This window comes from Peromyscus leucopus, chromosome 1, assembly GCF_004664715.2.
Source record: "Peromyscus leucopus breed LL Stock chromosome 1, UCI_PerLeu_2.1, whole genome shotgun sequence".
Taxonomy (NCBI): Eukaryota; Metazoa; Chordata; class Mammalia; order Rodentia; family Cricetidae; genus Peromyscus; species Peromyscus leucopus.
This window is the reverse complement of record NC_051063.1, coordinates 167,123,707-167,144,387: the sequence shown is the minus strand read 5'-3', so window position 1 is coordinate 167,144,387 and position 20,681 is coordinate 167,123,707. Positions and strand designations below refer to the sequence as shown.

General features: G+C 51.5%; 1 protein-coding gene and 1 long non-coding RNA gene across 2 annotated transcripts in view; both read left to right on the top strand.

Annotated features, from left to right (window-relative positions):
- Window positions 1–13,301, top strand: part of LOC119088969 — a 37,426-nt gene extending 24,125 nt beyond the window's left edge. Inside the window, 5 exon segments of the mRNA XM_037210506.1 lie at window positions 4,118–4,222; window positions 4,521–4,609; window positions 6,326–6,570; window positions 6,573–7,550; window positions 7,553–13,301. Of these exon segments, the coding sequence (XP_037066401.1) occupies window positions 4,118–4,222; window positions 4,521–4,609; window positions 6,326–6,570; window positions 6,573–7,550; window positions 7,553–7,950 (1,815 nt within the window). The 3' untranslated portion in view covers window positions 7,951–13,301.
- Window positions 13,302–15,886: 2,585 nt separating this feature from the next.
- On the top strand, window positions 15,887–20,488 carry LOC119086933. Its single transcript, XR_005090334.1, has 3 exons — window positions 15,887–15,928; window positions 19,051–19,109; window positions 19,645–20,488. It is a non-coding gene; the product is annotated as an uncharacterized LOC119086933 (long non-coding RNA).
- The last annotated feature ends 193 nt before the right edge of the window (window positions 20,489–20,681 follow it).

Genomic DNA, 20,681 nt, shown 5'->3' with positions numbered 1-20,681 from the left:
CTGTAGACTCTGCCTGCCTTTGCCTCCGGAGTGCTGGGATTAAAGGCGTGTGCCACCACTGCCCTTGGATGGACTCTTCAGGGAAGCGACAACAGAAATATACAATGTTTGGGGCTGTTTAGAAGGAATCCAGATTCTGTTCTGACCAGGAGGAAGTAGCTCCCTTTAATGACCCAAACAATACCCTGCTCTCTCCCCTCTGCTCCCTTTCATAGGGTATTTTAAATGTTAAGGGTGTAAAGCTGGTTATGAGGGAGGGGTCAATCTTCAGTGACCCCTAAGCCTGCCTGATTCCCACATGGAGAATTGAGACCCTAAGACCGTTTAGATTTTAGTGTTTACGTGTCTAGGTTTAAGTGTGGAGTTGATCTGACTCCTTACAGTTGAAGCGGGTTCCATTCACAGTGACCTTCAGGCCTTGGAGTAAGATCAAAGGAATCGGTTGGATGGAGTTAGACCTCACAGAATCAGCTGAAGATAGGACAGGAGACAAAATAAGAGAGCAGCTCAATATAAAGTATCCAAAGGTTAACAGGCTCACTCCCTAGACGATAATAGACACAAACCATTTCTGCCATGATTCATAGATTTAATTTCAAAACTGTTTGCCAAAAACATGGTGGGGCCCGTGAGATGGCTCCGTTGGGTAAAGGTACCACTGGGACCCGGATGGTGAAGGAGAGAATCAGTGCTGCACTGTGTTCTCCAGTTTCCACTCAGACACTGACATGTGCACACACTCGGGAGGCAGAGATGGGCGGAGCTCTGTGAGTTCGAGGCCAGCCTGGTCTACAAAGTGAGTTCCAGGACAGCCAGAGTGACACAGTAACACCCTGTCTCAAAAACCAAAACAAGCAAACAGAAAATTGGAGATCAGATTTTTCCCAGTAATGGAGAATACATCCTGAAGTTGAGTTAATAGGAATCAACAGATTTAACGATCCGGAGTTACCTTAGTTGCTGGGGAGCGAGGGGCCTTGGTTCCTGAGGATCAAGCTTTGTTTTAGATTTGTTTTATTCCTGAGTGCTTTGTCTGCACGCATGTATGGGCCCCACACGCAGTCCTGGTGCCTGAGGAACTGGTGAGCCTCGGTGTGGGAGCTGGGAATCAAACCTCAGTTCTTCACAGGAACAAACACTCTTAGCCATGGAGCCAACTCTCCAGCCCCTGAGGAGCAAGCTTTTAAAAAAGTAATAATAATAAAGGTACGCAGCTGGGCACAGTGGCACAAGACTTGAGTCCCAGCTCTTGGGAGGCAGAGGCAGGTGAATCCCTGTGAGTCTGAGGGCCAGCCTGGTCTACATAATGAGCTTCAGGACAGCCATGTAAGAGAACCTGCCACTAAAATAAAATAAAATAAAGCTTAATAAAGGTAGGATTGCCCTCTCATAGTGTACTAATTTCCTTCCTGTGAAGATCTGGAGTGATTGAAAAGAAAGTCAGAAGGGGAGGAGAATTATTCAGGACTTACTTATGTAGGCCACAATATGTTGAAAGAAGAACGCACCATGGAGGTCCTTATCACAGGGAAATAACATGGAGATTTGCAGCAGATATTGCATGAAAATAGCCACCCCCTTTTTAATAAAAAAAGCCCCCCAGTTAGGGGTAGTATAGGAGACACCTCCCGTGGGGCTGAGAATGCCAACATCAGTGTGCACCCCCACACCTGGCTATTATTTTACTTTAGTGTGTGTGTGTGTGTGTGTGTGTGTGTGTGTGTGTGTGTGTGGTATTTGCATGTTAGCGCGGGTACTCGTGGAAGCCCAAAGAGGTGTCAGATCCCCTGGCACTGGAGTTCCAGGCAGTTGTGGGGGACCAGTGTGGGTCCTCTGCGGCACTGGAGTTCCAGGCAGTTGTGGGGGACCAGTGTGGTCCTCTGCCAGAGCTGAGCCATCTCTGCAGGCCCAGAAGCTGTGCTTTGAGTGAGAACTCGGGACTGTCAGCAGGCTCAGTGGTGAGGCCTGTAGCAGCTGCTGCTCTGTGGGATTTCTGCAAACACAAAAAGGCACAGTTGAGCCCTTCCCATTATTTCCAGTCCTGATGATAGTCATTGTTTTATTTTGGATTTTTGTGGTTGGTTTAAAGGCAAGATCTCATTCTGTAGCCCAGGCTGGGCTTGAACTTGAAGCTGTCCTCCTGCCTCGGCCCTTAGTGCTGAGAACACAAGTCTGGCATCTCCCAGTGATTTTCCTTTCATTTTTTTATGTAAATGTGTATGTTCAGGTTTTTGTGCATATGTATGTGTGTACCGATGCATGTGAAGGTCAGAGGTCAGCTTCTAATTTCCCTCCTCCCGAGCTGCCATACTTGGCTTTTCTTAGGAGAATGATTTGTACTATTTTCTAAAACTTTTGTTGTTGTTGTTGTTGTTTTGTTTTGTTTTTCAAGACAGGGATTCTCTGTGTCGTTTTGGTGCCTGTCCTGTAGACCATGCTGGCCTCGAACTCACAGAGATCTGCCTGCCTCTGCCTCCAAGTGCTGGGACTAAAAGTGTGCACCACCACTGCCCGGCTCTAAAACTTTTATAAATAAAAATATTTGTGTGGTAATGCCTGGGGGTGCTCACCAACCTAAGACAGAGCGCCTGTGTGGCCTGGGCAGGTGTCTCCATGACGGGTAAGGTGACCTGCTGACGTCCCATGCAACCCAAGTCAGAAGCTCATTTTTTTAGTATAAGGGGGACCTGTAGGGTCCTGGCCCCCGTTTTGGATAACTGTTGCCTTGCTTACTGACCTTGACCTTGATATCCTCCCTATGCTAATTCCCTGCCAGGTTCCACCCTCCTGAATCCCTAAGGGAAGTTCCTTGTCTGTGTATCATGAATAATGGGCGTTAACAGCTTAGATGCAAGATTGTAAAACATCAGTAGTGAACTTCTGCCCTCCAGGGATCTCCCATTGTGCTATAAGTCTGTATTTAAGACCTCTTCCCTCCTTCAATAAACAGCATTCGGCATTAAATAAATAAATAAGAAAAAAAAAGAGAGATGAACTAACTTGAAAAAAAAAGAATTACCAAGTTACTAAGGGTCAAGAGAGTACCTGAGCTGACCTACTCTAGTGATCAGATGGCTGAACACCCTAACTGTCATGAGAGAACCCTCATCCAGTGTCTGATGGAAGCAGATGCAGAGATCCACGGCCAAGCCCCAAGTGGAGCTCCAGGAGTCCAATTGGTGAGAAAGAGGAGGGATTATACGACCAAGAGATATCGAGACCATGATGGAAAAAGCATAGGGACAAATAGTCAAACTAGCAGAAACACATGAACTGTGAACCAATAGCTGAGGAGCCCCCATGGAACTGGATTAGGTCATCTGGATAAGTGAGACAGTTGATGAGCTTGAACTGTTTAGGAGACCCCCAGGCAGTGGGACTGGGACCTGTCCTTGGTGCATGGGCTGGCTTTTTGGAACCTAGGGCCTATGTTGAGACACTTTGTGCAGCCTTGGTGTAGGGAAGAGGGGACTGGACCTGCCTCAGCTGAATCTACCAGGCTGAGCTGAATCCCCAGGGGAGACCTTGCCCTGGAGGAGATGGGAATGGGGGGTGGATTGGGGGGGGGGGGGGGAGTGGGAGTAGGGAGGACAGGGGAATCCGTGGCTGATGTGTAAAATTAAATTAATTATAAAATAAAAATATTTTTAAAAAAATATTCATGTGTGTGTGTGTGTGTGTGTGTGTGTGTGTGTGTGTGTTATGTAGGTGCTTGCAGAGGCCAGAAGAGGGCATCAGATCCCCTGCAGCCAGGGTTACAGACGGTCGTTTAGCTTCTGGATTGGGGTGCCAGGAACAGATCTTGGCTTCTCTGCAGGAGCAGCCAGGGCTCCTACCTCCTGAGCCATCTCCAGTCCGTGCTGACTCTCTTCTGTTAAGTGAGTTTGGGGACTCTAACTCACACTTCGGCAGAGTGCGTTTTACCCCTTACTCATCTATCTCTTCAGCTTCTCTATATGATGGTCATTTCTTGTGTGCCATAGAACCTTCCAGGAGGTCAGGGGTTGGAACTGGACTGGATGGCTCTGGAGTACTCAGCCAGTAAAGCTGGTCCCGGCCAGGGGAAAGAAACCTAGAGGGTAAGGCAGGTGTTGCTGTGTCTGCCCTTGTCCCTCAGGACACAGGCCTGTACCACCGCTACCTCCAGGAGGTCATCAATGTCATAGAGACAGACGGGCACTTCCGGGAGACACTGCAAGCTGCCAACTCGGAGGACATCAAGGTGTGCTGGACATGGGCTGTGGGGAGGGAGTGCTCAAGGGAGGTTCTCGGGGTCACAGTAGGGAAGGAGTCTGGGTTCACCTACCCTTCTGCTTTCTGTCAGCTCTGGAGCCCAGCTCAGGGGATACTGCCACAGTTAGGGAGGGTCTTCCACCTTCATTAACCCTGTCTAGGAACTCCCTCTTAGACGTGCTCAAATGTTTGTCCTCTAGATAATTCTAGACCTGGTCAAGTTGACAGTCTTGAGCATTCCAGATGTCAGATCTGGGTTGCAAAAGAAGCCCTCTTGGTGCCCTTAGCTGTTTGCTGGCAGCTCCTTGGCACTGGTCGCCAGGCAGTGTCGCAGGGGCTTGTACCTAGCGGAGACACTGGGGAGCCCTGGAGTGCTGTGAGCAGGAGAGGCCAGGATCAGCTCGGATGGAGGAATGCAGAGTCAAGATGATATCGGGCATGTCAGGCCCAGAGGAAGCAACAGACTCAGTCCTCTGTGTGGGTGGGAGACGGTGATGTCTGATGTCTTCCTAAGGGGGATCTTTCTAATGTTTCCTCGGGTTGAAAGAGTTAAACATTAGAAAAAAGAACGAGCCTCAGTCTCAGACCCTCAACCCCTCAAACTCAGCAGAACATTAGAAAAGAGGAACAAGCCTCAGTCTCAGACCCCCCCAAACCCTCAGCCTCAGCAGAAATATTCTTGTGATATTTCTTGTGGCATCAGCAGAATGATCTTGTGACATTATCTGGGTCTAGCAGAACATCCTGTGGCTATTCTAGGAAGAAAAGCAGCCCCCATGGAGAGTCCCCATAGCTGTACACCCCTCCCCGGTGCTGATTTTTAAACTAGCCAATCATGTATTGCCCCAAATGCTATGCTAATATTATGGTTTTCACCTTTAAAAGATGCCTGCAATTATTGTTCGGGGCTCCTCTCACTGAATTGTGTAGGGGGGTCCATTTGTGCAAACGATTAAAATAAAGCCTCATGTGATTGCATCAACTGGTCTGGAGTCCGGGTTTCTGGGGCGCCCACCTGAGAGGATAGTGCCCTGAGTCTGGGATCTATCATTTGGGGGCTCGTCCGGGATTCAGGGCGACCCCGGACCCCGAATTCCATGACTAGTTGGAGGTAAGATTGAGCTCTCTCTATGTGCGTTATATCTGTTGTCTGTCCGGCTGATCGGGGCCCGTAATTTGTGCCTGCAGGACCTGAATCTGTGTTTGGATCAGTGGGGGAGGCAGACGTGCCCTGAGACCCCTGGTCCCACCCTGGAGTCACACTCCAGGGTTGTCTGGGGGAGGTGAGACGGAGTGTCTCTTGTCCCCGGAGAGGCGGCCACTCCCATCGGAATCTGTATTTCCAGTTTGCGGATCAGCCACCGCGCGGTTTGTGTTGGGTTTGATTTGTTTTTGTGGTTTTACTGTTCTCCTCGCTCTCTATCTCCACTTCTCCCGGACTATGGGACAATCAATAACCACCCCTTTGAGCCTGACTTTAGGCCGCTGGAGAAACGTCACAACCAGATCTCATAATGCCTCCATGGAAGTCAAGAAATGAAAATGGATGACTTTCTGCTCCTTGGAATGGCCGACATTGGATGTGGGCTGGCTGAGAGATGGTACTTTTAATGTTGATATCATTTTGCAGGTCAAAGCTCCGGTTTACCAGCCTGGGGCCCCAAGGACACAGGTGTCATACATTTCAGTCTGGGAGAGCCTAGCCAGGGACCCTCCACCCTGGGTGAGGCCCTTCCTTTCGTCTTCCCCATCCTCTGCCTCAGAGCCCAGACCCCTCCCCCATCCTCTGTCCCCCTCATTCCCGTAGCCTCCTGTCCCTCAGCCCCTCCGGTATCCTCCTCTCCACCCCCTCCTCTCCCCCAGCCCCTCCGGTATCCTCCTCTCCACCCCTCCTCTCCCTCAGCCCCTCCGGTATCCTCATTGTATCCTCTCGGGGAGCTTCAGAAGGAGAGGCCCAAGAGCCCACCAGTTTTACCTGATGGACAGGGAGATCTATTGTTATCAGATCCCCCACCTCCCTACGCCCATCCTGAGCCCTGGGGACACTGCCAGCCCCCTCGGAGGGGGGCTACCCCTTCCGCCCCTTTTTCAGATTAAACAAAAAGAAGGAGGAGCTTGGGGAACTTTCCCCGCCTCTGGGCGGCCGGCTGCGCCTGCGCCGCGAGCTGGCGGGGGAGACAGAGGGCGTCTGGACGTCACAGGTTTTTCCTCTCCGTTCGATGGCTGGCCACATCCAGTACTGGCCATTCTCAGCCTCCGACCTCTACAACTGGAAAACTCATAAGCCCTCTTTTTCCCAAGACCCCCAAGCGCTGACTGGGCTGACTGAGTCCATTTTGCTGACCACCAGCCTGTCTGGGAGGACTGTCAACAGCTTTTGCAGACCCTTCTCACCACGGAGGAGAGACAGCGCGTCTTCCTGGAAGCCCCCAAAAATGTGCCGGGAGACGACAGCAGACCCTCTCAGCTGCCCAATGAGATGGACGAGGCTTTCCCCCTGACTCGTCCTGACTGGGACTTCAACACCGTGGCCGGTAGGGAGCGACTTCGTCTCTATCGCCAGATTCTCCTGGAGGGTCTCAAAGGGGCGGGCAGGCGCCCCACCAATTTGGCTAAGGTATGTGCTATAACTCAAGGATCAGAGCAGACCCCCGCAGGTTTCTTAGAAAGATTGATGGAGGGATACCATATGTATACGCCCCTCGACCCTCAAGTGCCAGACTTGCAGGCTGAGGTGATAATGTCCTTCATTGGACAATCGGCTCTGGACATCCGCACTAAGCTACATCGACTGGAGGGGCTGCAAGGGTATACATTGCAAGATCTAGTTAAGAGGGCAGAAAAGATTTTTAACAAGAGAGAGACACCAGGAGAGAGGGAGGAGAGGATTCGCAGAGAACAGGAACATAGAGAGGACCAGAGAGATAAAAAGAGAAACAAGGAACTCACTAGAATCTTGGCCACCGTAGTAACAGGCACAGAGCAGAGAAGGCCTAGGCAGAGTAGAAACCTGGGGGACAAACGGAGGCCGCGAGTGGATCGCGATCAATGTGCTTACAGTAAGGAGAGAGGACACTGGGTGAGAGATTGCCCAAACAGAGGTCAACAAGGGAAACCACACAAGCCTGTTCCGGTGCTATCGTTGGAAGAAGACTAGGGGAGTCAGGACCAGGAGCCCCCCCCCCAGCCCTGGGTAACCCTTGAAGTGGGGGGCCAACCAGTGACCTTCCTGGTTGATACCAGAGCACAGCACTCGGTCCTCACCCAGGCCAAGGGACCCCTCTGTTCCAAAACATCATGGGTCCAGGGGGCCACTGGGGAAGGTTATACAGATGGACGACTGAACGGAGAGTCCACCTATCCACGGGTCAGGTCACCCACTCGTTCCTGCTGGTGCCAGACCGTCCATACCCACTGTTAGGAAGAGACCTCCTCTCAAAAGTGGGGGCCCAGATCCACTTCCATGAGAAAGGGGCTTCAGTTGCTAGCCCTGGGGGGCAGCCCCTCCAAGTGCTGGCCCTACGTTTGGAAGATGAACACCATTTACATAAAGGGCCCCGGCACCAACTTCCCCAATGGACCCTCAATGGCTTGCTAAGTTCCCCTCGGCCTGGGCAGAGGCTGCAGGTATGGGGCTCGCTATCCAACAGCCACCCCAATAATAAACTTGAAACCCTCAGCTGCTCCAGTATCTATCCGCCAGTACCCCATGGCTAGGGAGGCAAAAGGTGGAATCCGGCCCCATATACAAAGGCTGTTACAGTTAGGCATTTTGAAACCCTGTCAATCGCCAAGGAATACCCCCTTACTGCCAGTTTAAAAGCCCGGCACCAATGACTAGAGGCCAGTTCAGGACTTAAGGGAAGTGAACCGGAGGGCTGAGGACATTCATCCTACCGTGCCTAATCCCTACAATCTGCTCAGCACCTTGCTGCCAGGTCACATCTGGTATACGGTGCTTGACTTAAAGGATGCATTCTTCTGTCTGAGGCTTAGCCCTCAGAGTCAGCCCCTCTTTGCCTTTGAATGGAAAGACCCAGAAACTGGGTTCTCAGGGCAGCTGACATGGACGAGGCTGCCCCAAGGGTTTAAAAATTCCCCTACTCTGTGTGATGAGGCCTTACATCAGGACCTGGCTGATTTCCGAGTAAATCATCCAAGCTTGACCCTCCCCCTCCAACCTGCCCCTGGCAGCCGAGACTGAACAGGAATGCCTCAAAGGTACTGGGGCCCTGTTGGAAAGACTGGGGGAGTTGGGGTGCAGAGCCTCGGCCAAGAAAGCCCAGATCTGTCAGCAACAGGTGACCTACCTGGGGTATCTCCTGAAGGGGGGTCAGAGATGGTTGACGGAGGGGCGCAAACAGGCTGTGGCCCTGATAGCTCCACTCACGAGTGCCCGGAAGTTGAGAGAGTTCCTGGGAAGTGCTGGCTTCTGCCGCCTCTGGATACCGGGGTTCGCTGAGATGGCAGCTCCACTGTACCCCCTCACAAAAGCCAACATCCATTTCACTTGGGGGAAAAGAGAACAGCAGGCTTTTGACGACATAAAAAGGGCCCTGCTGTCAGCCCCGGCACTGAGCCTCCCGGACATGGCCGAGCCTTTCACCCTGTACGTAGATGAACATAATGGAGCGGCAAAAGGGGTCCTGACTCAAAAACTGGGCCCATGGAAGAGACCAGCAGCCTACTTTTCCAAGAAACTGGACAATGTGGCCGTCGGCTGGCCCCATGCCTCCACATGGTAGCAGCAGCAGCCTCCCTAGTGAAAGACTCAGACAAACTCACCCTAGGACAACCCCTCATGGTGGTGGCCCCCTTGCCATAGAGACAGCAATTCGGCAACCCCCAAATGGTGGCTCTGAAATGCCCGGGTCACCCATTATCAGGCTGTGTTACTAAACCCCGAACGGATTTGGTTCAGGACAGCCTCCTCCCTCAATCCATCCACCTTGCTCCCTGAGACGGGACCCGAGTCCCAGGTACAGGACGACTGTCATCAAGTCCTGGCCGAAGCCCATGGCCCCCGAAAAGATCCGACAGACCAGCCTGTGCCCGATGCTGACCACACCTGGTACACAGATGGGAGCAGCTTCTTACACCAAGGTGAGTGAAGAGCAGGAGCGGCTGTGGTGGATGGAACCTCCATCATCTGGGCGTCGGCCCTGGCACCTGGAACCTCCACTCAAAAGGCTGAGCTTGTGGCCCTAACCCAAGCATTGAAGGCAGTGCAAGGCAAGAAAGTCAACATTTACACCAATAGTGGTTACGCCTTTGCCACTGCACATATCCATGGGGAGATATATCGGAGGAGGGGCCCGCTGACCTCCGCCGGCAGAGACATTAAAAATAAACAGGAGATTCTTGATCTCCTACAAGCCCTCCACCTGCCAAAGAAACTGAGCATTATTCACTGCCCGGGTCACCAGAAAGGAGAAAGCCCCGTGGCTCGGGGAAATAGGATGGCAGATGAAACATCGAGGGCTGCAGCCTTAGAGAAGCAGGTGCTCCTACTGCAGGCACCAGAGACGCAGTCTACACCTCCAGGATTTGAATACTCAGATGAGGACGTAGATATGATGAGCAGGCCAGGGTCTGGAGGTTCCAGGACAAGGCGGTCCTGCCACGGAAGATGGCCAGGGAACCAGTGGCCGACCTTCACAGGTGGACTCTCCTGGGACACAGGAAACTCAAGACCCTACTAGAAAGGGAGGAACAGTTCTTTTTCATACCTAGACTAGACTCTCTGGTCAGACAAACCACAGGATCCTGTGTCCCCTGCGCCAAGGTGAACGCAGGCCACCTCAAACTACCAGAAGGAGCCAGAATGCGAGGAGCATGACCAGGCACAAACTGGGAGATTGACTTCACTGAAATTCGCCCACGCAGGTGTGGAGCCAGGTATCTCCTAGTCTTTATAGACACCTTCTCCGAATGGACAGAAGCATTCCCCAGAAAGCGGGAGACTGCCCAAGTGGTGGTTAAGAAGATCCTGGAAGACATCTTTCCCCGTTTCGGCCTACCTAAGGTACTAGGGTCAGGCAATGGCCCTGCCTTCGTCTCCCAGGTAAGTCAGTTGGTGGCCAAGGTATTGGGGATAAATTGGAAATTACACTGCTCTCATAGGACCCAAAGCTCAGGACAGGTAGAGCGTATGAACAGGACAATTAAAGAAACCTTGACTAAATTAGCATTGGAGACTGGCGCTAGAGACTGGGTGGAGCTCCTACCGATGGCCCTGTTCCGGGTTCAGAACACCCCTCCTCCTTTTGGGCTGACACCATATGAAATCCTCTATGGGGGGCCTCCCCGATAGCAGACCTGCTGGGGCCTGACATTGATTCTTTTACTACATCTCCCAGCCTACAGGTCTGGCTGAGGGCCCTACAGCTGATCCAGAACCAAGTCTGGAAGCCCCTGGCAACGGTGTACCAGTCCAAGAGTCTGGTGGTGCCTCATCCTTTCCAGATTGGAGACTCGGTCTATGTCCGCAGACATCAGTCCAGGACCCTCAAACCTCGCTGGAAGGGGCCATAAACTGTGCTGCTGACCACTCCGACTGCCGTTAAGGCAGACGGGATCTCTGCCTGGATCCACGCCTCACAGGTCAAGCCAGCGCCATCGGAGGACGGCGAGAATCCAGATGAGCCACACAGATGGAAGCTCCAGCGTACCCAAAACCCACTCAAGATAAGACTTCTAAAGACTGGATGATGGCCCTGACTATGTTCCTGCCCCTCACGCTTCCCTCAGCCCTGGGACGTCCCCACAATCCTCATGCCCCTTAGAAGTTGACTTGGCAGGTGTCATCAGCAAATGGTGATGTCATCTGGTCCACAACCCATACAGCCCCGCCGTGGACCTGGTGGCCCTCCTTGTACCCCGATCTATGTCTCTTGGCTGCAGGACTGGACTCCTGGGATGTCCCTGAGATAGACTCTACATCCCCACCTAAACCAGAGTCCAAGGGCCAATGCCCAGGTGCAGGATATGTGTGAGGCGAGGGTATGTGTGCAGTCATCCCCAGTACCGGGCGGAGCTCCACACCAAGGGTGTGTATGCCTGCCCCCGAAATGGAAGGTCCAGGTCAGAGATCCGCCGGTGCGGAGGGGCAAATAGTTTTTTCTGCAAAGAATGGGGTTGTGAAATGACTGGGGATACCTATTGGAAGCCCAGATCTTCTTGGGATCTAATAACACTCACTAAGGGGCGCCTGGGCGCAGGACTCACAAAAGATCATTGCCAAATGCACTATGGACTCAACACAGGTATCTGGACCGGGAAAGGACCTTGTACTAACTTTACCTGCAATCCATTTAACATCAGCTTCACTGTAAGGGCAAGGAAAATCGAACTTGGGTAAAAGGGAGCCAATGGGGAATCCGGGTCTATGCGGCACGCTTTGATGATGGGCTCCTACTAACCATCAGACTAAAAATAGAGCCCCCCCCTTGCCACTGGGGCCTAACCCAGTCCTGACCAATCAAGGCCCGGCTTCCCGGCCAGCCCTGCCCCCACCTTCCCCAATGGGGGGGGCCCGAGGGAACCACCCCAGAATCACCCTCGCTGCCGCCCCCTATGGAGCAGAGGCTGTTGAACCTGATTCTTGGGGACTTTCTTGCCCTCAACCAGACTGACCCGGGGCAGACTAACTCTTGCTGGCTATGCTTAGCTTCAAGCCATCCCTGTTATGAAGGGGTAGCTATAATGGGAACCCATAACAATACCACTAGTGCTAATTCATGCCATAGCACCCCACCTTCCCTTACCCTGACTGAGGTCTCAGGCAGGGCACCTGCATAGGTAACCCACCCCACTCCCATCGGAAGCTCTGTAATTCCACCACCCCCATCCCAAATACATCCTTCTATCTGGTGTCCCTCCTGGGATACGGTGGGCATGCAACAAAGGCCTCACCCCCTGCATATCCACTCAGGTTTTAAAAGACACAAATGATTTCTGTGTTATGGTACAGTAATGCCTAGAATACTTTATCATGGTGGGGGGGAGGTTTCTAGAAAACCACTATGATCCACACCTTACCTGCTACCGGAGGGAACCTATATCCCTCACCCTAGCTGTCATGCTGGGGTTAGGGACGGCAACTGGAGCTGGGACAGGGACTGCTGCCCTGGTCAGCGGAAACCGACAATATTGGGCCCTTCAAACAGCAGTCGATGAGGATCTGCGGACGCTAGAACAGTCCGTCTCCAAATCAGAGCAGCTGCTCACCCCACTCTCGGAGGTCGTGTAGCAGAACAGGCGAGGATCAGACTTATTGTTTCCTAAGGAAGGGGGCCGATGTGCTGCACTAGGCAAAGAATGTTGCTTTTATGCAGATCATTCTGGGATAGTCAGGGACTCCATGACTAAGCCGAGAGAAAGGCCTAACAAGAGACCAAGAGACCGAGAGAGTCAGCAGGGATGGTTCGAGGGATGGTTCAACAGGTGCCCCTGGTCTCCACATTGTGGGACCCCTAATCATTCTCCTCCTACTCCTGACCTTCGGCCCCTGTATTCTGAACAGGCCACTCCAATTCATCAGTGACAGACTATCTATCACCCAAGCATTGGTGCTGACCCAACAGTACAGGGCCCAGCATACTATTGATAGCTTGCCCTAAAATTTAAAGATTTAAATTGGTCCAAAGTTAAAGGGGGGGATGAAAGAGTTGAACATTAGAAAAAAGAACGAGCCTCAGTCTCAGACCCTCAACCCCTCAAACTCAGCAGAACATTAGAAAAGAGGAACGAGCCTCGGTCTCAGACCCCCCAAACCCTCAGCCTCAGCAGAAATATTCTTGTGATATTTCTTATGGCATCAGCAGAATGATCTTGTGACATTATCTGGGTCTGGCAGAACATCCTGTGGCTATTCTAGGAAGAAAAGCAGCTCCCATGGAAAGTCCCCATAGCTGTACACCCCTCCCCAGTACTGATTTTTAAACTAGCCAATCATGTATTGCCCCAAATGCTATGCTAATATGTTTTTCGCCTTTAAAAGATGCCTGCAATTATTGTTCAGGGCTCCTCTCACTGAATTGTGTAGGGGGGTCCATTTGCGCAAAATAAAGCCTCATGTGATTGCATCATCTGGTCTGGAGTCCGGGTTTCTGGGGCGCCCACCTGAGAGGATAGTGCCCTGAGTCTGGGGTCTATTAGGACCAACCATGAAGACCAAGAAAGTGAAGTCATGCCAGGTGTCTGAAAGACAGGAGGAACTCTTGCCTCTCCACAGGCCACCTGAGACCTTGCCCAGTATGATGCTGCACATCATGAAGAGTTCAATCACTACGACGCTCAAGGAACCTGAGAGAAGACCGTTACCTGGAGTCTCCTGGAGAGGAGCAGTGGAAGGAGGCTGAGAGGAAGTTACAAGAGCAACAGCCCAGACACCGGGAATACCCCAAAGTCAATGTCCCTGTAAGAACCCTATGTACGCTTTACCATGTTCGACTCCTAAACAGAAAAACAAAAACAAAAAAAATGCAGATGCAGAACTACAACTCCCAAGAGGCTGTGAGGCAAAAAGTCCGTCTACCTATGTGAAACTACTCCAAGGGTTGCTGGGAACTGTAGTTCTTGCGTGAGCACACAGGCTATCTGACCTGATACTCATTGTTCACAAGCTCCTGCTATTCTTCTCCACAGGGCAGCCAAGCCCGATTGAAGGAGGTGTGGGAGGAGCTGGATGAATTGGACCCTAATAGGTTTAACCCCAACACTTTCTTCATAATGCATGGTAAGATAAGGAGGGTGTTCCAGAACCTGAGAAGTCCTGATGGTCCTGGGGCCTGAATGCCATGAGAAGTCTACCCTTCCCAGTGGGGCTTTGTGAGCCTACCAGGCCTCCTTCATATCCTGACTGGCCAAAGACGCTGCCTCTTCCTGTTGCTAAGCCTGGAGTCTTCCATGGAAGGGCCAAATCTTTTTCCTCAATATTCTTTTCTTCTGAATTCTAAGGAATGGCCATGTCCTCTAACTGAGCAGACCAGGCTTGAGGAATACAGAAAGAACTACAACTCCCAAGAGCCACAGAGACAAAAAGTGTCTATATGAAAGTGGCCTGAGAGGTAGGGGGCCTGGAGAGATGGCTCAGTAGTAAGAGCACTGGCTGCTCTTCCAGAGGACCCTAGCACTCATGTGGCACTCACAGCCCTCTAATTCCAGTGCCAGGGGATCCAGTGCCCTCCTGGCCTCTGAGGGCACTGTGCATATACATAGTACACATACATACCTGCAGGCAAAACACCCATATACGTTAATTGGGGGGGTGCTTTTTTATTTTATTTTTTTATTTATTTTTTAATCTGCCACAGGGCTGTTGGGAATTGAAGTTCTTAGACTTGAGAAAATGAGGTTTATTGGCTGCCACAGTAGCCCAGAAGCCTGGGTCTCCCAAGAGTCCTGCCTCAGGGCTGGAAACCTGAGTTTGGTTTGTGGAACATACACGATGGGAAGAGGGAACCAACTCTGACCTCCGCACCTGTACCCACAGCCAGGTGCACACATGCACACAATTTAAGCAAAATGTAGGGGTTTGGTTTTGTTTTCTTAAGACAGGGTCTTGCTGGGCAGTGGTGGTGTGTGCCTTTAATCCCAGCACTAGGGAGGCAGAGGCAGGCAGGTCTTTGAGTTTGAGGTCAGCTTGGTCTACAGAGAGAATTTCAGGACAGCCAGAGCTACACAGAGAAACCCTGTCTCCAAAGGAAAAGAAAAAGGAAAAAAAAAAAGACGGGGTCTGGCTGTCCTGGAACTCCCTCTGCAGTCCAGGCTGGTCTCAGACTCACAGAGATCCACCTGCCTCTGCCTCCCGAGTGCTGAGATTAAAGGTGTGCACCACTATACCCAGCTTACAATTTTTTTAAAATTTAGGAACTAGGGGATGATTCAATTTCAAGTGTAAAAAACTGAGTTCAGGTCCCAGATCCCAATAAGCCAGGTGAGGTGGTGTCTCTACTTCACCCAGTGATGGTGAAGAGGAAGGCAGAGACTGGCAGGGCCCTCGAGCTCGTGTGCCAGCTAGCCTGCCCAACTTGCAGTGCCAGGCCGATAAGAGGCCCTCTCTGCAAGAAAATGACCACAGACATGTGGAGGTTTTTGTTGTTGTTTTTCGAGACAGAGTTTCTCTGTGTAGTTTTGGAGTCTGTCCTGGATCTTGCTCTGTAGATCAGGCTGGCCTTGAACTCACAGAGATCCGCCTGCCTCTGCCTCCCCAGTGCTGGGATTAAAGGCATGCGCCACCGCCTGGCACATGTGGGGTTTTGTTGTTTTGTTTTGTTTTCCTCTTTTTGCCCTCGGTAGCTGTGCTGCGCGTGCTTGCATTCACACCTCACAAGTGCACACAAAGCACCCACATCCAGCGGCTCACAAGCACTTGTCACACACCAGCCCTGGTGTGTCATGATGCCTCTGGCCCTGAAGGCACCTGCACTCATGTGTACACCCACATGCAGACACACACGCATAATTAGAACATTTTGTTTAATTTATAAAGAAATTTATTAAGGAAGACAAAGGTGCTGTGGAATGGTCTGTATGTCAAATTGCTCTGATTGGTCAATAAATAAAACACTGATTGGCCAGTGGCTAGGCAGGAAGTATAGGCGGGACTAACAGAGAGGAAAAAAGAAAGAACAGGAAGGCAGAAGGAGTCACTGCCAGCCGCCGCCAGGACAAGCAGCATGTGAAGACGCCGGTAAGCCACGAGCCATGTGGCAAGGTATAGATTTATAGAAATGGATTAATTTAAGCTATAAGAACAGTTAGCAAGAAGCCTGCCACCGCCATACAGTTTGTAAGCAAAATAAGGCTCTATGTTTACTTGGTTGGGTCTGAGCGGCTGTGGGACTGGCAGGTGACAAAGATTTGTCCTGACTGTGGGCAAGGCAGGAAAACTCAAGCTACACAAAGGTATGCTGTGCCAAGAACTAGAGTGACCCAGAGAGCTGGGGAAATGTCTGATGCTAGGGTGCCCAGAGTAATAATTGTTGTTGTTTTGGTTTTTGGTTTTTGGAGACAGGGTTTCTCTGTGTAACAGTCCTGGCTGTCCTGGAACTCTCACTGTAGACCAGGTCCGCCTCAAATTCACAGAGATCCACCTGGGACTAAAGACATGGGCCACCACCACCAGGCTCACAGTAACAATTTTTAAGTGTTAATTTCTGTAGCAAGTAGTGGATTTGGCTTGGTTTCTTGCCAGAAATGGAACTTCATAATGCAGAGCAAGCACTCTAGCCCTGACCTTTGACTGCAGCTGTGCACATAATCCCTAGATACTTTTCTGTCTTGCAAAACTGGAACTTTGAGCCACGTGCCGTGAAGCACACCTGACTCGTGAGCACTCTGCAGATTCAGGAGAGGCTCAGGAGTTCATGGTCACCCTCACGCACACGGCAAGTTGGAGGCCAATCTAAGCTGTATGAGACCTAATCTTTAAAAAAAAAAAAAAAAAAAGCCAGGCCATGGTGGCACACACCTTTTGTTAGACTCCAAAGTCTTGGGTCTCAAGTGGGTGCCCCAAGAACCCAGACTCTGGTCCAGTTGATGCAATAGCAAGAGGTGTTTATTGATGTGGCTGTACAGTTGGGCAAACTTTGCTCCAGAGAGCAAGAGTCGCCTTGTACTGTAGTCACATAGGTACTTTTAAAGGAAAAACCCACAAGCCATAAGATTACAATTCCCATACAAATTCGTTTCACAAGATCATGGTCTGATCACAGAGGGGGTACAGTCATGTCCGCATGTACATTCTTCCTGAAACCTCAAGGCAGATATCAGGGCTGGAGTGGAGTTTACACAAAGGTCACGGTGGTCCTTCCTGGAACACCTGCAACTATTCCAGTCACAGTTGAGCACATCTCTTAACAGAAATCTCTTTACATTGTTACATTGTTACAGGGGTGGTTGAATAATGGCTGAGTAAGGTTGCTCTTGGAACTAGATTTTTAGTTTCTCATTTCCTGGGGCTTGGGGGGGGGGGTGTGAGCCTGAAAGGTTAGGGTCTTTCACTTTAACCTTTAATCCCAGCACTGAGGAGGAGGAGGAGGAGGCAGGCAGATCTGAGTCCAAGGCCAGCCTGGTCTACAGAGTGAGTTCTAGTCCAAGACAGTCAGGGCTACACAGAGAAACCCTGTCTTGAAAAAAAACAGATGTGGTAGCACAAGACTTTAATCCCAGCACTTGGGAGGCAGAGGCAGGAGGATATCTGAGTTTGAGGCCAGCCTGGTCTATGGAGTTCCAGGACAGCCAGGGCTGTTACACAGAGAAACCTGGTCTCAAAGAAATGAATGAACTAGACCTCTGTGCCCACCAGACAGCTCCTCGTTCACGGCTCCTCCGACCCCTGGATTAACTGTCATTGTCCTTCCCTTCTGCTTCCTGGCTCTGATTCTGGCTCCAGATGCCCTGAGTAAACTCTGCCTGTGCCCGGGAACTTGGTGTCGTTGTAACTTTAGTCACATGACCAGTGGCTGCTGAGTTAGAAGAGTTCCTGCGAGCACGTAGACACTCGTGGAAAGTGAGGCCTGGTGATGCAGTGTGTGGTGGAGGGCTTGGCCAGCCTGCACGAGGCCCTAGGTCCCGAAAGAACAAAAGCAGGGAATTCCAAAATGACGGGTCTGTCCTTGCTGCCACGGGGGAAGAATTTTCCAGCTGAGTGCAACTCAGGCGCACACAGACCCTGGGCTGCGGGGGCTGCCGGGGCTGCCGCGCACATTGCGCAAGGAAGGATTAGAGCAGAGGCGGTGGTGTCGGGGGCACCGTGGGCCCCGCGCCCCACCGGCCCCGCAGAGAAGGTCAGGAGCAGTCACCTTCAAGGGTAAACAGAACCTGTCTGGACTGTTCCGGACAGTCAGGCGGCGAGGGCCACACCCAGGAGCCTTGTGGATGGCAGGAAACGCTGGTGGCTGGTTTGTAGGCGACAGAAGTGGGTCTGAGTCCGGCATCGCCGTGAGGGGCAAGCTGGCAAGCGAGGACGACAGCCCGTGATGCACGGGCCTCCCTGGCCCCTGGAGTTGGTGTGGGCCTGATTCTCAGAGCCCCTGGACTCCATTCTTAGGCCCGTTTGCTACAGAGTGACTTTTGGTTTGGTTTGGTTTAGTTTTGAGATAGGCTTTCTCTGTATAACTCTTTTGTCCTGGAACGCTATAGACCAGGCTGGCCTCGGACTCAAGAGATCTGCCTGCCTCTACTTCAGGAATGCTGAGATTGAAGGCATGTGCCGTTACACCCAACCAGAATGGGTTCTTTTTTCTTTTTAAGATTTATCTATTTATTGGGGCTGGAGAGATGGCTCAGAGGTTAAGAGCACTGGCTGTTTTTCCAGAGGTCCTGAGTTCAATTCCCAGCAACCACATGGTGGCTCACAATCATCTATAACTTGGTCTGGTGCCTGCTTCTGGCACATAGACAGAACACCGTATAATTAATAAATAGATAAATCTTTTTTTTTTTTTCAAAGATTTATTTACATATTACGTATACAATGTTCTGTCTGCGTGTATCCCTGCCCAGCAGAAGAGGGCGCCAGATCTCATTACAGATGGTTGTGAGCCATCATGTGGTTGCTGGGAATTGAACTCAGGACCTCTGGAAAAACAGCCAGTGCTCTTAACCTCTGAGCCATCTCTCCAGTCCCAAAATGGGTTCTTAGAGCAACAGGCTCTGCAGGATACTAACGCCATGGTGGCCATGGCCACCATTCTGTTTGTTCTCTGCTCAGAAACCTCACATGCACCCACAATTCCTTGACCAGCTTTTACCGTGGGGACCAGACTCATCCACCCCTCCGTCCCCTCATGTATCTTATCTCATCTGCAGACATCAACAGCGATGGTGTCCTAGATGAGCAAGAGCTGGAAGCTCTCTTCACCAAGAAGGTGAGTGTGCTAGAAGCTTCCTGGGCTAGACATGCTTTAGCCTCACGCACCCTAAGAGATCCTCCTTCCCTATCCATGACAATGCAGAATAAAACTACAACTCCCAGCAGACCCTGGGGACAAAGCTGTTAGTAGTAGCACCAAGCTGCTGCTGCTGGTGCCTTTAAACCTAGCACTTGAGAGGCAGAGCAGGCGAATCTCAGTGAGTTCGAGGCCAGCCTGGTCTACCGAGCGAGTTCCAGGACAGCCAGGACTGTTACACAGAGAAACCTTGTCTCAAAAAACAATGCCGGGCAGCTGCAGTTCCGGGCAGACACGGGTACTGGCTGGCTCTGCACCCTGGGACACCGGGTCTGAAGGAGGAAGACCAGGACCCAGGCCCCTAAATCAGAGTCCCGAGGATTGGTGACTATGATCCTGAGTCTAGGGAGGAGAGATGGACCTGGGTCGTGTGTTGAAGGAGCAGGCCTGGGAATCCTGTTTTCTCTGTTTAGGAAGTTCCTTGTCTAACATCGTTCTCCTATTTCCTCTGCAGAAGATGCTCCTGTCCCAGCTCCAGCAGGTGACCAGAAAGATGTGGCTGCTTCTGAAAAGAAGGCCCCAGAACAGCCCCCGAGCTGCCCCAGCTGGACTTCCAGCACTTACGATATCTCAGTGACACCCCCCCACACACCAGCCTCCAAGTTCCTACAGACAGCAACAAAAGCTGGATGAAGTGTCCTTGCGACCTCTCTGGAGGCCTGAGCCTGCATGGCCTCCTAGGGAGGAGGACGGGGCTCCCTGTTCCTTAGAGGCGCCTGTGTCTGCCCCTTCAGCTCTCCCAGCCTCCAGGTCCCGTCCTTCCTCTGTCTCCTGGCTTCTTTACTCTGTCAGGGACTCACTGCAGGAGCTGGAGCTGAGAGAGACCCTCGCCGTACCTGGAGTACTAGCTTCAGGCATGCCTTCCTGGTTTGCTCTTGGCTGTTCCAGGCTTAGTCACTTTGCATCCTGTGCCTAGTGTCACAGGGTCCCAGGAGCTTGGCTTGGTCCCTTTTACTCTGTCTTCTGTGGGGCCAGAGATCTCAGTTCCTTTCAGTGGCTGGAGGCTTGGGACATGGGGTGTCTTTCAAGTAATTGTCAGCTCTGCCTGGGCCCCAGGCTTCCATCGCTACCTCACCAGCCATACCCTGACCTCCTGGGCCCAACACCTACCCATGGCCCCAGAAGGTACACATATACGGCTGCACACCTAGCTGTGATTCAGCCGCCCTCAGCCCCCACTGGGCGCCCCTGAAAATTGGTACACCCTGGCTTCATGCCACACTACAATGTCCTGCTCTATGCTCCAGTTCCATTCAAATATAGCCTGGCACAAATAAACATTAGCGTGTCTGTGTGTACATACTGCCCTCTTGGAAGTCCCACCTACATGCTGACACCTTGACTCCAAGGTAACCAACCTATGGACACTTTTTTTTTTTTTTTTTTTTTTTTTTTTTTTTGGTTTTTCGAGACAGGGTTTCTCTGTGTAGCTTTGGAGCCTGTCCTGGATCTCACTCTGTAGACCAGGTTGGCCTCAAACTCACAGAGATC